The 12913-nt window shown below is 44.1% G+C and overlaps 1 protein-coding gene across 1 annotated transcript in view; it reads right to left on the bottom strand.

Moving 5' to 3' along the window:
- Positions 1-12913, bottom strand: part of wnk4a (WNK lysine deficient protein kinase 4a) — a 74660-nt gene that overhangs the window by 14123 nt on the left and 47624 nt on the right. The window contains exons 8-13 of the mRNA XM_055890115.1: positions 7589-8003; positions 4299-4456; positions 4044-4123; positions 2653-2788; positions 1525-1641; positions 379-552 (exon numbers count right to left, since the gene is read on the bottom strand). Of these exons, the coding sequence (XP_055746090.1) occupies positions 379-552; positions 1525-1641; positions 2653-2788; positions 4044-4123; positions 4299-4456; positions 7589-8003 (1080 nt within the window). The remainder of the gene's footprint in view (positions 1-378; positions 553-1524; positions 1642-2652; positions 2789-4043; positions 4124-4298; positions 4457-7588; positions 8004-12913) is intronic.

Below are 12913 nucleotides of genomic sequence, written 5' to 3'. Positions count from 1 at the left end.
GCTCCATAAAGCTCTCTATAGCTCCATAAAGCTCCCTATAACTCCCTATAGCTCACTATAGCTCCTTAAAGCTCCCCATAGCTCCCCATAGCTCCTTAAAGCTCCCTATAGCTTGCTAATGCTCCATACATCTCCCTAAAGCTCCCTATAGCTCCCTATGCATTGACCACAAAAGGAAATTAAAAGATCCTCCACAATAAAATTCCTCCTCAATATATAATCACATAGCTAGTAGTACATACCATGATGACACCGAGTCTGTGAACATTTGAACATTTGAAAGTCAGTGAAATGGTTTTGATGATGTGGGAACCCAGAGCTGGTATTGGTACTGGTACTATTACTGGTATTGGTACTGGTACTAGTAGTGGTACTTACCTGGGACGCGGACAGTGAGTTGACCCCGTTGTGGTGTTGTGGGCGTGGTGCTCCGTGGCCGCCACCCACGTGGACCTTGTGCTCCTTCATCAGAGCCTCTGCCCTCTTGATGATGTCACCTATGCGCTGGATAAACCCCTCCTTCTCCGCTGGCAGGATGAACTCATTGTGAACCTGGATAATACAGACGCAATTAACACATTAATAACATATGAATAACAACATTTTTATAACACTAATAACCTAATAATAACACATTGATAACATATGTCTGTCTGTTTGTCTGCCTGCCTGTCTGTCTCTTTGTCCATCCTTCTGTCCATCCATCTGTCCTTCCATCTTCAGTTATTGTGTATTCCGTCATACGTGGCTTCTTGTCCAACCTTCATAATATGCTAATTTGTGGAAGCAGTCTGAGTCTATGTTGTGCAGATTCTGTGAATTGTGGGTTGGGTGGTTGGGTGGTGGGGTGGTGGGGTGTGGGGTGGTGGGGTGGTTGGGTGGTTGGGTGGTGGGGTGGTGGGGTGTGGTGAATGGGCTGGCTCTCCTGTCAGTATGTCTTAATTCAGCTCGTATAGTGCTGGTGTGCTGCACTAATAGGGGCATTTATGAGACCTGACCAGCCCTGTGCCAAGACTGGCCTAAACAAAAGCTCACTGTGTTTCATTCAGAATCGGAATAAACAGAACACTCAGTGAACGCAAAGTTCTGGAATCTACCACCAACAGAAGCCGAAAATACCACTACCTCATCATGCCTACGTGCTTTGTGTATCTCTACGCCAGAACCTCCCCAAGTTCGTAATCAAAATAAAATGAGACACACACATGTAAACTAAAATGGCACGTGTGTAAACTGCTTATCTCCTTGCCTCACAACCCCCTAACCAAGATAAATCTATATGACACAGAAACACAGAGACAAGAGTGTTTTAACTGGAAGTGGGACGTAGAGTCTGTGCTGCTGTGTGAGATAGAAGTAGATAGGAGTATCATTAAGATAAGCTGATAGTGCTTAATTTCTCCTGCATTTATTGGCTCTTCCTTCAGCATAATGAGTCTTTTACACGGAGATAATAATATGACTGTCGTTAAATAAATCCCTAAATGACCTAAGGCTATTCACACCCTAGAAGTGACAACAAACCATGACAGCTGCAATGTCCTCTGGGTTGTCTCCGTCCAGGTCGAACTTGAAGGTAACCATCTTGTCATTGTGAGTCTGCAGCTGACACTCCACCACCCGGTCGTCTTTGTCAGAGAGCTGCACATAGAGACACCATCCACCAGTGTTAGTTTGTTTATGTTATGTAGAATATAAAGACACTGGGGTAGCAGTAGAACAAAGATAAAGCACTCTCAGTGTGTGTGTGTGTGTGTGTGTGTGTGTGTGTGTGTGTGTGTGTGTGTGTGTGTGTGTGTGTGTGTGTGTGTGTGTGTGTGTGTGTGTGTGTGTGTGTGTGTGTGTGTGTGTGTGTGTGTGTGTGTGTGTGTGTGTGTGTATACGTGTATACGTGTACCTACTGTATGTGTATGAGGGTGAGCATGGTCTGTGTGGCTCAGTTTGTAGAGCATGGTGCTTGCATCACCAGGGTTGTGGGTTTGATTCTCACAGGGGACCAGTATAAAAATGTATGGATAAGAGTGTCTGTTAAATAACTAAAATGTAAATGTTTGTTTCTGCTTCCCCAGGTGTTCTGGTCACATGAGACATAGCAGGTGGAGGAAGAGCATACTGTACCACCAGCATAACCTCTAAGAGGATTACATAAACTGAATAACCACGTTTGTTTTGTATAACGACTGTGATAATGTAACTTCTGGTTACTTTTTAAAGGACATTCTACCTCAAAATGAATGAAAATGGAATTATGTTGACACCATCTGAAATATAATTTTCCCTTTAAAAGCATTGCAACCTGTAGCCCAACTGATGCAGCATAGAGGCTTTGAATAAATACGCTGAATCATTGAAAAAAAATGCATAAAATGCTTAAAAGCGTGTCTCGGCAGAATAACCCCGCAAAAATAATTAAATGTAATCCTATTATTTTGAGTGGTGGCGACAATTTATTGGGCGCCGCTGCTAAATTATTATAGGGGAAACACTGCAAAGTATGCATATCCAAATGACACCCTATTGGTACCCTATTCCTCCACTATATAGGGAATAGGGTGCCATTTGGGATGGGCCCTAACTGTGGACTTGACAATTAGACTTGACAATCACTTGTATAGAATAGTCTTGATTGATTAATTGATTGATTTGTTTTACCCCAGTGATGCGCAGTCTTGAACGGGCCCTTCTCCGGAACAGCTTGCCAGCCGTGCGCCTGGCAGCAGTCTTGCCGCTCTTCTCTGATAGGCCCTCGTAGCCGTCACTCAAACCCGAGATCATGTCGGAGGCGTAGCTGTGAAGATGATTGGTGTGTTAGTGAATTTGTGTCATAACTGCCGTAACATTTATGAGTTAATACATGCTATGCTATTAGGAGGAAATAGAAATAACCACCTGTCAAGTTTTAGGTCAGAAACAGATCTAGACTGTTATACATGCCAAATATATATGCCAAATAAAGCCCAATGTGAGGATATATTAAACATCAGTGTGCTGTAATATGGGCCTACAGCAATTGGGACAAATCTCCTATAGAAAACAAGTACACAGTCATAGTAAAGGAACAACAAATCCACATATTCTGTTCAGCAGTGTAGTATTTTTATAATGAAAAAGTGAAAGTTGCACAGCCTGGGACATGCAGTACATTTTAAAAAGCTTAAATTCAGTCCTCTGGGTCTCTTAGTGGTCCCTGGTTTATCCCTCCTCCATCCACTACTTCAGCAAAGATTTACAGACACTCTACTGGTTGGCAGGTTCCACTGAGCTTTCTAACCGTTCTCTAAAATCTGAAGTACTTTTGGGGAACTTCAGTTCACGGTGGACAAAACTGGTTGTTCACCCACTCAGGATGGAGGTAATGGGGAAATGGAAATGTTTTTGTTTACGTTCTTCTTGTTTATGACATACTCGTTTGGTTTTATGTGTTGGTGTTGGGTTTCAGTTTTTAAGTAGTATTTTTGCTGACTAACTGTAAAAATGTATTTCCCACTTGGGAACAAAAGTATCATCTTTCTAATTGCTATGTATAGAATCATAAGTAGTGCATGCTGAAGATGTTTTGGAACACAAAATACCTTAGACAGAATGGGCACCAGATGACAACACACACAGGCACACACACGCACGCATTCACGCACGCACGCACACACAAACACCCCCTAGCCAGAAACATCTGATACTAAAGTAAAACAGACAGAAACCTCAAAGTCCATTGTGCTTCAATCACTAGACTGGGGAGAGGCTGTTGTTTCCCCCAGATCAGTCTGCTATTCGGACACACAGATGTGTACAGAGGCATAGGAAGCCTAGAGGTTAGAGGGTCAGGTGGGAACTTGGCAACTGGGGGTCTGTTTGTCTATTCCACTGCTGTTGGAAGCACATCCAAAAACAGATCAAGGAACGCGGCACTGACTGACCCTGTGCCTCTCAGCGAGTGTGTGTGTGTGTGTGTCTGGGGGTGATGGGAATGGCAGGAGATGAATGTCTCTTTCTAATAAAAATAGACAATAAAGTATTTATTCTAGGGAAGAGGCTGAGGAGAGTACCTGTCCACAGGTGAGTTGAAGCCGCTGGGATGGTGTCCTCCAGAGTGTCCATGCTCCGTATTACCCAATACTGCAATACTCTACAAACGGGAAAAGGAGAGGGCACAATTAAGCATAAGGCAACAGTCACAGAAACAAAGTGAATAACGGTAATTCAAAAATAAGCAGGGACAGCTGAGGTAGAGTTGCTATTCGTCCCCTCTCTACTACTCTTACACTTGGATAACTAGCTCACTATTTGTCCCATTCACTCACAGAGGGAAAGCGAAGGGCTGGGATGGGGTGGTGGTGAGGCTGTCCATTGAGGGCGGTAGTCCCAGCCCCGTAGAGGGTTGACCCGTTGAGGCTAACCGCTGTCTCCAGGGGGTCCTGGAGGCCAGAGGAGCTGAGATAGCCGTCTGTCTCACAGTCAGCTGTTACAACAAACACATGAAACATGAGCATGTGACTGACCAGGCAGGGCCGCATTCACTGACTGACTGACACACACACATACGCACGCACACACAAAATAACGCATTCACGCACATATACACACACATACAGACGCATGCACGCACGCACACTCTAAACAATGCTGGGTTATTTGGATGACCCAACTGCTGGGTTGCAGGCATAGGGTCACTTAGTTGGATTGTTCTCTTCTAAAACAGAAAGGTTGGGTTGTTGATAGTTGGTAAAAAGCTGAGGGATGGGGCTGGAGAAATGTAACAACTCTCAAATTCTGGTTAAAACTTTTGATATCATGGATGGTCAGTCCTTATGTAAGGCTTGACCATCCATGATTTCAAAAGTTTTAACCAGAATTTGAGAGTGCGTGCGTTCTCCAACATTGTAGCAAAACAAGCTTATATTTTGGGTTCTGATGGAGTACGACAGTTGAACTGAACTCATGAGGCATTTCTAAGTTAAATTCTTCAAGAATCATTGGGTACATGTCATTATTTAAGTCCAAAAATGGATGTAGCAACTGCTGATTGCCCCTTTAAGGTTGAACAACTGGCACTTGTGTAGTGTTAATGAGGCTTACATAAGTGCATGAGTTCCACAAAAGCCTTTGCATATCCCAGTGTTGGGATAGTTACCACTTTGTAACAATATATACAAAATAATGTTTAATGATTTTACATTGAACAAAAATATAAATGCAATATGTAAAATGTTGGTCCCATGTTTCATGAGCTGAAATAAAAGATCCCAGAAATGTTCCATATGCACAAAAAGCTTATTTCTCTCAAATTTTGTGCTCCAATTTGTTGTCATCCCTGTTAGCGAGCATTTCTTTTTTGCCAAGATAATCCATCCACCTGACAGTTGTGGCATATCAAGAAGCTGATTAAACAGCATGATCATTACACAGCTGCACCTTGTGCTGGGGACAATAAAAGGCCACTTTAAAATGTGCAGTTTTATCACGCAACACAATGCCACAGATGTCTCAAGTTTTGAGGGAGTGTGCAGTTGGCTTGCTGACTGAAAGAATATCCACCAGAGCTGTTACCAGAGAATGTAATGTTAATTTCTCCACCATAAGCCACCTGCAATGTCGTTTTAGAGAATTTGGCAGTACGTCCAACCGGCCTCACAACCTCAGACCACGTGTAACCAGCCCAGGACCTTCACATCCGGCTTCTTCACCTGAGTCTGAGATCAGCCATCCGGACAGCTGTTGAAACTATGGGTTTCCACGACAGAAGAATTTCTGCACAAACTGTCAGAAACCGTCTCGGGGAAGCTCATCTGCGTGCTCGTCATTCTCACCAGGGTCTTGACCTGACTGCAGTTCGGCGTCGTATCTGACTTCAGTGGGCAAATGCTCACCTATGATGGCGACTGGCACGCTGGAGAAGTGTGCTCTTCACGGATGAATCCAGGTTTCAACTGTACCGGGCAGATGGCAGACAGCATGTATGGCGTCGTGTGGGCGAGTGGTTTGCTGAAGTCAACGTCGTGAACAGAGTGCCCCATGTTGGCGGTGCGGTTATGGTATGGGCAGGCATAAACTATGGACAATGAACACAATTGCATTTTATCAATGGCAATTTGAATGCACAGAGATACTGTGACGAGATCCATTATCGTGCCATTCCTCTGCCGCCATCACCTTCAGCATTATAATGCACTGCCTCATGTCGCAAGGATCTGTACACAATTCCTGGAAGATGAAAATGCCCCAGTTCTTCTATGGCCTGCATACTCACCAAACATGTCACCCATTGAGCATGTTTGGGATGCTCTGGATCAACGTGCACGACAGCGTGTTCCAGTTCCGGCCAATATCAAGCAACTGCGCACAGCCATTGAAGAGGAGTGGGACAACATTCCACAGGTTACAACCCAACCAACAGCCTGATCAACTCTATGCGAAGGAGATGTGTCGTGCTGCATGAGGCAAATGGTGGTCACACAAGATACTGACTGTTTTTCTGGTCCACGCCCCTGCCATTTTTTACGGTATCTGTGACCAAGTAATGTAAAATCCATAGATTAGGGCCTAATTTATTTATTTCAATTGACTGATTTATTTATATGAACTGTAACTCAGTAAAATCTTTGAAATTGTTGCATGTTGTGTTTATATTTTTGTTCAGTGTACAAACATAATTAACAGGAATTACATTTACTCTCATGGCTGGCCAAAAATAACTTCATGAAAGCCACGCCACTTCTGGGCCAGGCCTCCTGAAAATAACCTATGGATTACATTCATCCCAGAATGAAAGTGAATAAAAACCCAATTGATGGTTAAATTAACCCATGTTTGGGTAATCCCAACAACCCAACATGTTGGGTTCTTCATGTAACTCACCTGGGTGAGTCAAAATAACCCAGTGTGTGTTCTGTCCAATATTTACCCACCGCTGGTTTACCAAATAACCCAAATTGGGTTGTTTTTAACCCAGCATTTTTGATTAGTGTGCACACACGGAGAGGACTCAGAGGATTCACTATTGATTAACACCATGGTGCGTACACAATGACAAATGTGGAAGAATGCTGCTCCAATATTTAAACTAGATTAACCTGGATTATTTGGGACCTGCAGTCAAAGAGAGTTTTAATAGTCTTCCTGCTGGTCACTAGAAAACATAAAACATTTGAGGACGATCGTACGCACGCACGCACACGCACACACACGCACACACACTCGACTGGAGAGGTAAGACCATCTAGGACTGAATAATTAAGTTATCCTCAGGCTCACATTTCGTTCTTTCAGGGCCTAGTCAGGACCATTCAGCACAACAACAGTTACGAAATCAACAAATACTGCCAAATACTGCTATAATGGACATTGCTTTTATAACCTCAGAGGGCTATTAAAATTCCACACCAGGTGTCAAGGTTGACAATAGACCTTGTTGACCAGTGAGTCTGTGACATGTGATACAGTCTAATTCTGTGTCTCAAATTGCACCCTATTCCCTATATAGTCCACTACTATGGCCCCTGGTTCAAAAGTAGTGCACTATATAGGGACTACGGTGCCATTAAGGACGCAGACACAGCCGAAATCAGCTGCAGGTTAAGTTAAGTGTTCTCACAGTTGGCTGAGGAGCAGCTGGTGTGGTGGACCTGGAAGTGCTGATGCTGGTCTGCCTCTGGTTCCTCTGGTTCAGGGATGAAGCTGGCATTGATGCCCAAGTTTAGATAGCTATTGACAGGGGACAGGGTGTGTGTCAGAGGGTTCGGGGGGGTCTGACCCTGGCTCTGGGCAGGGGTGGGGGTCGGGTTGGGGACGACGATGGGGCACTGAGGAGTCTCCAACATTGATGGAGACCTGTTGATTTTCGGGGAGGGCGGCTGCAGTGCAGGCTCAGGCTCCTCCTCAATGGCCTGCTTCTTCTTCTCTGCAAGGAGGCGCAGTTTCTCCCGTTGGCGCTTGATGGCATTGACACGGTCCCGGATGGCCTTGGCCACCAGCTTGAAGTCGGCCTCGCACACGAAGCCCAGCACCACCTGGGAGAGAGACAAGGAAGGGACATATCAAAGTCAGGGCACAATAGTGTGACAAACAGGGAACATTTCACGGCCCATGAACCAGCACTGTCTGTGAAAAGAGGTCTGATGCACTTCCTAACCGTGCTTTTCTGTACTGTACATATGTAGGATCTTAATTTGAGCCCATTTGCTACAGCATGAAAATAATCCTGCAGCAACAGGAAATGTGAATTATTATGTGGATTACGTTGAAAAGAAATTTGGAAGGGAAAATCTCAGAATCTTTAGAAGCCTTTTAAAACCTTGAATAAACCACACGTTTTACATTTTGTGCAGGAAAGTTCGCCTGCAACAGGGTGATCCAATTAAGATCCTACATCTGTACATCAAACAACATGAAATGAAAAGACGACAAGCTCATCACAGCTGTGTATGCCTTGTCTGAGCCAGTGGGTGGCCAGTAGCCTAGTGGTTAAGAGCATTGGGCCAGCAACTGAAAGGACGCTGGTTTGAAAACCTGACCGACTAGGTGAAAAATCTGTTGATGTGCCCTTGAGCAAGGCACGAGTGTGTGTCAGTAGGTTTTTGCTCCACCCTTCTACTTGATTTACTCAAATGTAAATTTAGAAAGGCTCATAGGGCAGGAGCCTACCTCCTGTTTCTGTAGCATGAGACAGCTTGATGTACGTAAGTACACATATACGTATGTGTAACGTCCATCATTAGGAGAAAGAGAGGAGGACCAAGGTGCAGCGTGGTAGGTATCCATTTTAATAAGGATACTTGAACAAAGAACAAAAAACAATAAACCGACGAAACAGTCCCGTATGGTGACAACACAAACACAGGAACAATCACCCACAACCCACAATTACAAAACAGGCTACCTAAATATGGCTCCCAATCAGAGACAACGACTGACACCTGCCTCTGATTGAGAACCATATCAGGCCAAACACATAGAAATAGACAAACTAGACATACAACATAGAATGCCCACTCATATCACACCCTGACCAAACAAAACATAGAAACAAACAATGCAAACTATGGTCAGGGCGTGACAGTATGCTGTCTTAATTTGACCAGTTTCTCACAGCAGTAAAATAATCCTGCAGCAACAGGACATGTGAATTATTATGTGGATTATAATAAATTGACATTCTTGCAGGGTTGATACCTTTTTTTGTTCAAGTCTGACAATTTAAAGGGGAAATTACAAACTTTTGAAACACTACAAGTCTGCATTTCCTGCTGTGCAGGAAAATCATCTGCAACAACAATGATCAAATTAAAATAGTAGACCTGTACACCCACTGGACAGGATGCTAGTCTTGTCATTTGCTGTGTAGATAATCAATATATATTGAGCAGATGCTGTCTATGTATGGAGGGGCTGATCTGAGGCCCTTTGATATTCTTCAAGAATCAATGTAAAAGATACAGCTGTAAATCACAGAGTGGACCTTTAAAGGATGGCATTACATCCAAACCTGTCCCACTCAGAACACAGTGTTCCAGTCTCAGACCGGCGGGGAAGACAAGGACTGCGTCCCAAATGGCACCCTTTTTCCTATATAGGGCATGGTGTCTCCGGGATTTTGCTCCACCCTTGTAATGAATTAAGGTCACTAATAAGTAAGGAACTCTCCTCACATGATTGTCCAGGTCTTAATTGAAAGGAAAAAACAAAAACCTGCAGACACTCGGCCCTCCGTGGAATGAGTTTGTACCCCTGATATAGGGAATAGGGTACCATTTGGGATGTACCAAAAGTTGGTCATTTGCCTCCCTCCTCTCTCACCCTCGCTCAACACCTTGTCAGATTACGCTGTTAGATTCCCATAACCCAGATGATATGTCCTGGAGCAGGGTTTCCCAGCCTCGGTCCTGCCCCCCCCCCCCCCCCGATGCATGTTTAGATTTTTGCCCTAACACTACTTATTATAATCAAAGCTTGATGATGAGTTGGTTATTTGAATAAGCTGTGTAGTGCTAGGGTAAAAAGTGTGCACCAAGGGGGGGCCCCAGGACCAAGTTAGGAAAACCCAGTTCTGGATGATAATAAATGGGATCTTGATGAAAAGGCTACATGTATGGAATTGTGGCTGGTGGCCAGGCCGGGTCCTTCTCATTAAAAGTGACCTCTGCTAAAGGGGCTGGAGGACACACGTGCTATGTCCCAAATAGCACCCTATTGTGTGGGTCCTGGTAAAAAGTGGTGCACTATACAGGGAACAGGGTGCCATTTGGGACTCACCTAAGGAGAAGCTGCTTCGTAATGCGTCCTGTACGAGAGACAGCCATTATATTATTAAAGCCCTGACCTCCGCTATCTTCCTGAGCCACGCTCTCCTCTCACATTTCTAGCGCTGATGATTAAACGCTGACCTGTGCCCTTGACAGACTGTCTGCAGCCGGATCCACTTCACTTCATGGGCTAAGCATTTGTCAGTGTGTGTCCACAATTGTAATCGAATCATAAACTATGTTGTATTAGATTCCTTGTGTTTGCTGGTTGGGGTCTGTTGCAAATAGCAGTGGTGTAAAGTACTTAAGTAAAAAATACTATAAAGAACTATTTAAGTAGTTTTTTGGGGTATCTGTACTCCTAAAGAAAAGAATGTACTTTTTACTCTATACATTTTCCCTGACACCCAAAAGTACTCGTTACATTTTGAATGCTTAGCAGGATAGGAAAAAATCACACACTTATCAAGAGAACATCCCTGGTCATCCCTACTGCCTCTGATCTGGCGGAGTCACTGAACACAAATGCTTAGTTTGTAAATATGTCTGTGTTGGAGCGTGCCCCTGGCTATCCGTCAATAAAAAAAAAAATGAAAATGGTGCCGACTGGTTTGCTTAATATTTGAAGGAATATTAAGGAATTTGAGGAATTGAGGAATTTGAAATGATTTATACTTTTACTTTTGATACTTAAGTACATTTTAAATCAAATACCTTTAGACTTTTACTCAAGTAGTATTTTACTGGGTGACTTTCACTTTTTCTATTAAGATGTCTTTACTTTTACTCAAGTATGACAATTGGGTACTTTTTCCACCACTGGCAAATAGAATATCTATATCATCAGAATCCATACAGGATATTCCATCTTCAACTCATCCTGTACTCATTATCACTACTGTATGGTTTGCTATCTATACATACAGTCTGGATATGTGAGTGTAACTTTTTTGTTTGTCTCTAAAAATAAGAATGGCTGTGTTTTCACCTGCTGCAACACCGACACTCCAACAATATGTAAGCTGATTCTACTACCTACTTGCATAATAGCTATAGTATTACACCTAAGTTGTTTCCACTGGTCCTTAGCTTGTGAGAGCCACAACTGGAAACCCTTCTTTTAATCATTAATGTAGAGGAAGTAAAGGTAAAAGAGGCCATGATGTTAGGTAACTGCGAAGGTCAAGTGTTGTGGGAATATACCCAGCCTACAGTGGTAGGTCATATAGCTTTCCCACACAGCCTATTACTGAAACAGAGATCAACTCATGAGTGGTACCAAAGGGAGTGGATATAGTATACCAATCTTACCGTATATAAATCTCAGCTTTATCATTTACTGTTTTCAATGCTCTGCTGAGAGCTTTGCTCTGAGTAAGACTTACAACGTATGTGAAAATTTTATCATATTCCTCCAGTGCTAGCCTCCCTACACTGGCTTCCTGTTAAGGCAAGGGCTGATTTCAAGGTTTTACTGCTAACCTACAAAGCATTACATGGGCTTGCTCCTACCTATCTTTCCGATTTGGTCCTGCCGTACATACCTACACGTACGCTACGGTCACAAGACGCAGGCCTCCTAATTGTCCCTAGAATTTCTAAGCAAACAGCCAGCTGGAGGCAGTGCTTTCTCCTATAGAGCTCCATTTTTATGGAATGGTCTGCCTACCCATGTGAGAGACACAGACTCGGTCTCAACCTTTAAGTCTTTACTGAAGACTCATCTCTTCAGTGGGTCATATGATTGAGTGTAGTCTGGCCCAGGAGTGTGAATGTGAACGGAAAGGCTCTGGAGCAACGTTCCGCCCTTGCTGTCTCTGCCTGGTCGGTTTTCCTCTCTCCACTGGGATTCTCTGCCTCTAACCCTATTACAGGGGCTGAGTCACTGGCTTACTGGTGCTCTTTCATGCCGTCCCTCGGAGGGGTGCGTTACTTGAGTGTGTTGAGTCACCGACGTGATCTTCCTGTCTGGGTTGGTGCCCCCCCTTGGGTTGTGCCGTGGCAGAGATCTTTGTGGGCTATACTCTGCCTTGTCTCAGGATGGTAAGTTGGTGGTTGAAGATATCCCTCTAGTGGTGTGGGGGCTGTGCTTTGGCAAAGTGGGTGGGGTTATATCGGATGGGGCCACAGTGTCTCCTGACCCCTCCTGTCTCAGCCTCCAGTATTTATGCTGAAGTAGTTTATGTGTCGGGGGCTAGGGTCAGTTTGTTATATCTGGAGTACTTCTCATATCTTATCCGGTGTCCTGTGTGAATTTAAGTATGCTCGCTCTCATTCTCTCTTTCTTTCTCTCTCTCAGAGGACCTGAGCCCTAGGACCATGCCTCAGGACTACCTGACATGATGACTCCTTGCTGTCCCCAGTCCACCTGGCCGTGCTGCTGCTCCAGTTTCAACTCTTCTGCCTACGGCTATGGAACCCTGACCTGTTCACCGGATGTGCTACCTGTCCCAAACCTGCTGTTTTCAACTCGCTAGAGACAGCAGGAGCGGTAGAGATACTCTGAATGATCGGCTATGAAAAGCCAACTGACATTTACTCCTGAGGTGCTAACTTGCTTATTATTATTTGACCATGCTGGTCATTTATGAACATTTGAACATCTTGGCCATGTTCTGTTATAATCTCCACCCGGCACAGCCAGTAGAAGACTGGCCGCCCCTCATAGCCTGGTTCCT

The sequence above is a fragment of the Salvelinus fontinalis genome, chromosome 30 (assembly GCF_029448725.1).
Source record: "Salvelinus fontinalis isolate EN_2023a chromosome 30, ASM2944872v1, whole genome shotgun sequence".
Taxonomy (NCBI): Eukaryota; Metazoa; Chordata; class Actinopteri; order Salmoniformes; family Salmonidae; genus Salvelinus; species Salvelinus fontinalis.
This window is presented reverse-complemented; position numbering and strand designations above follow the sequence as displayed.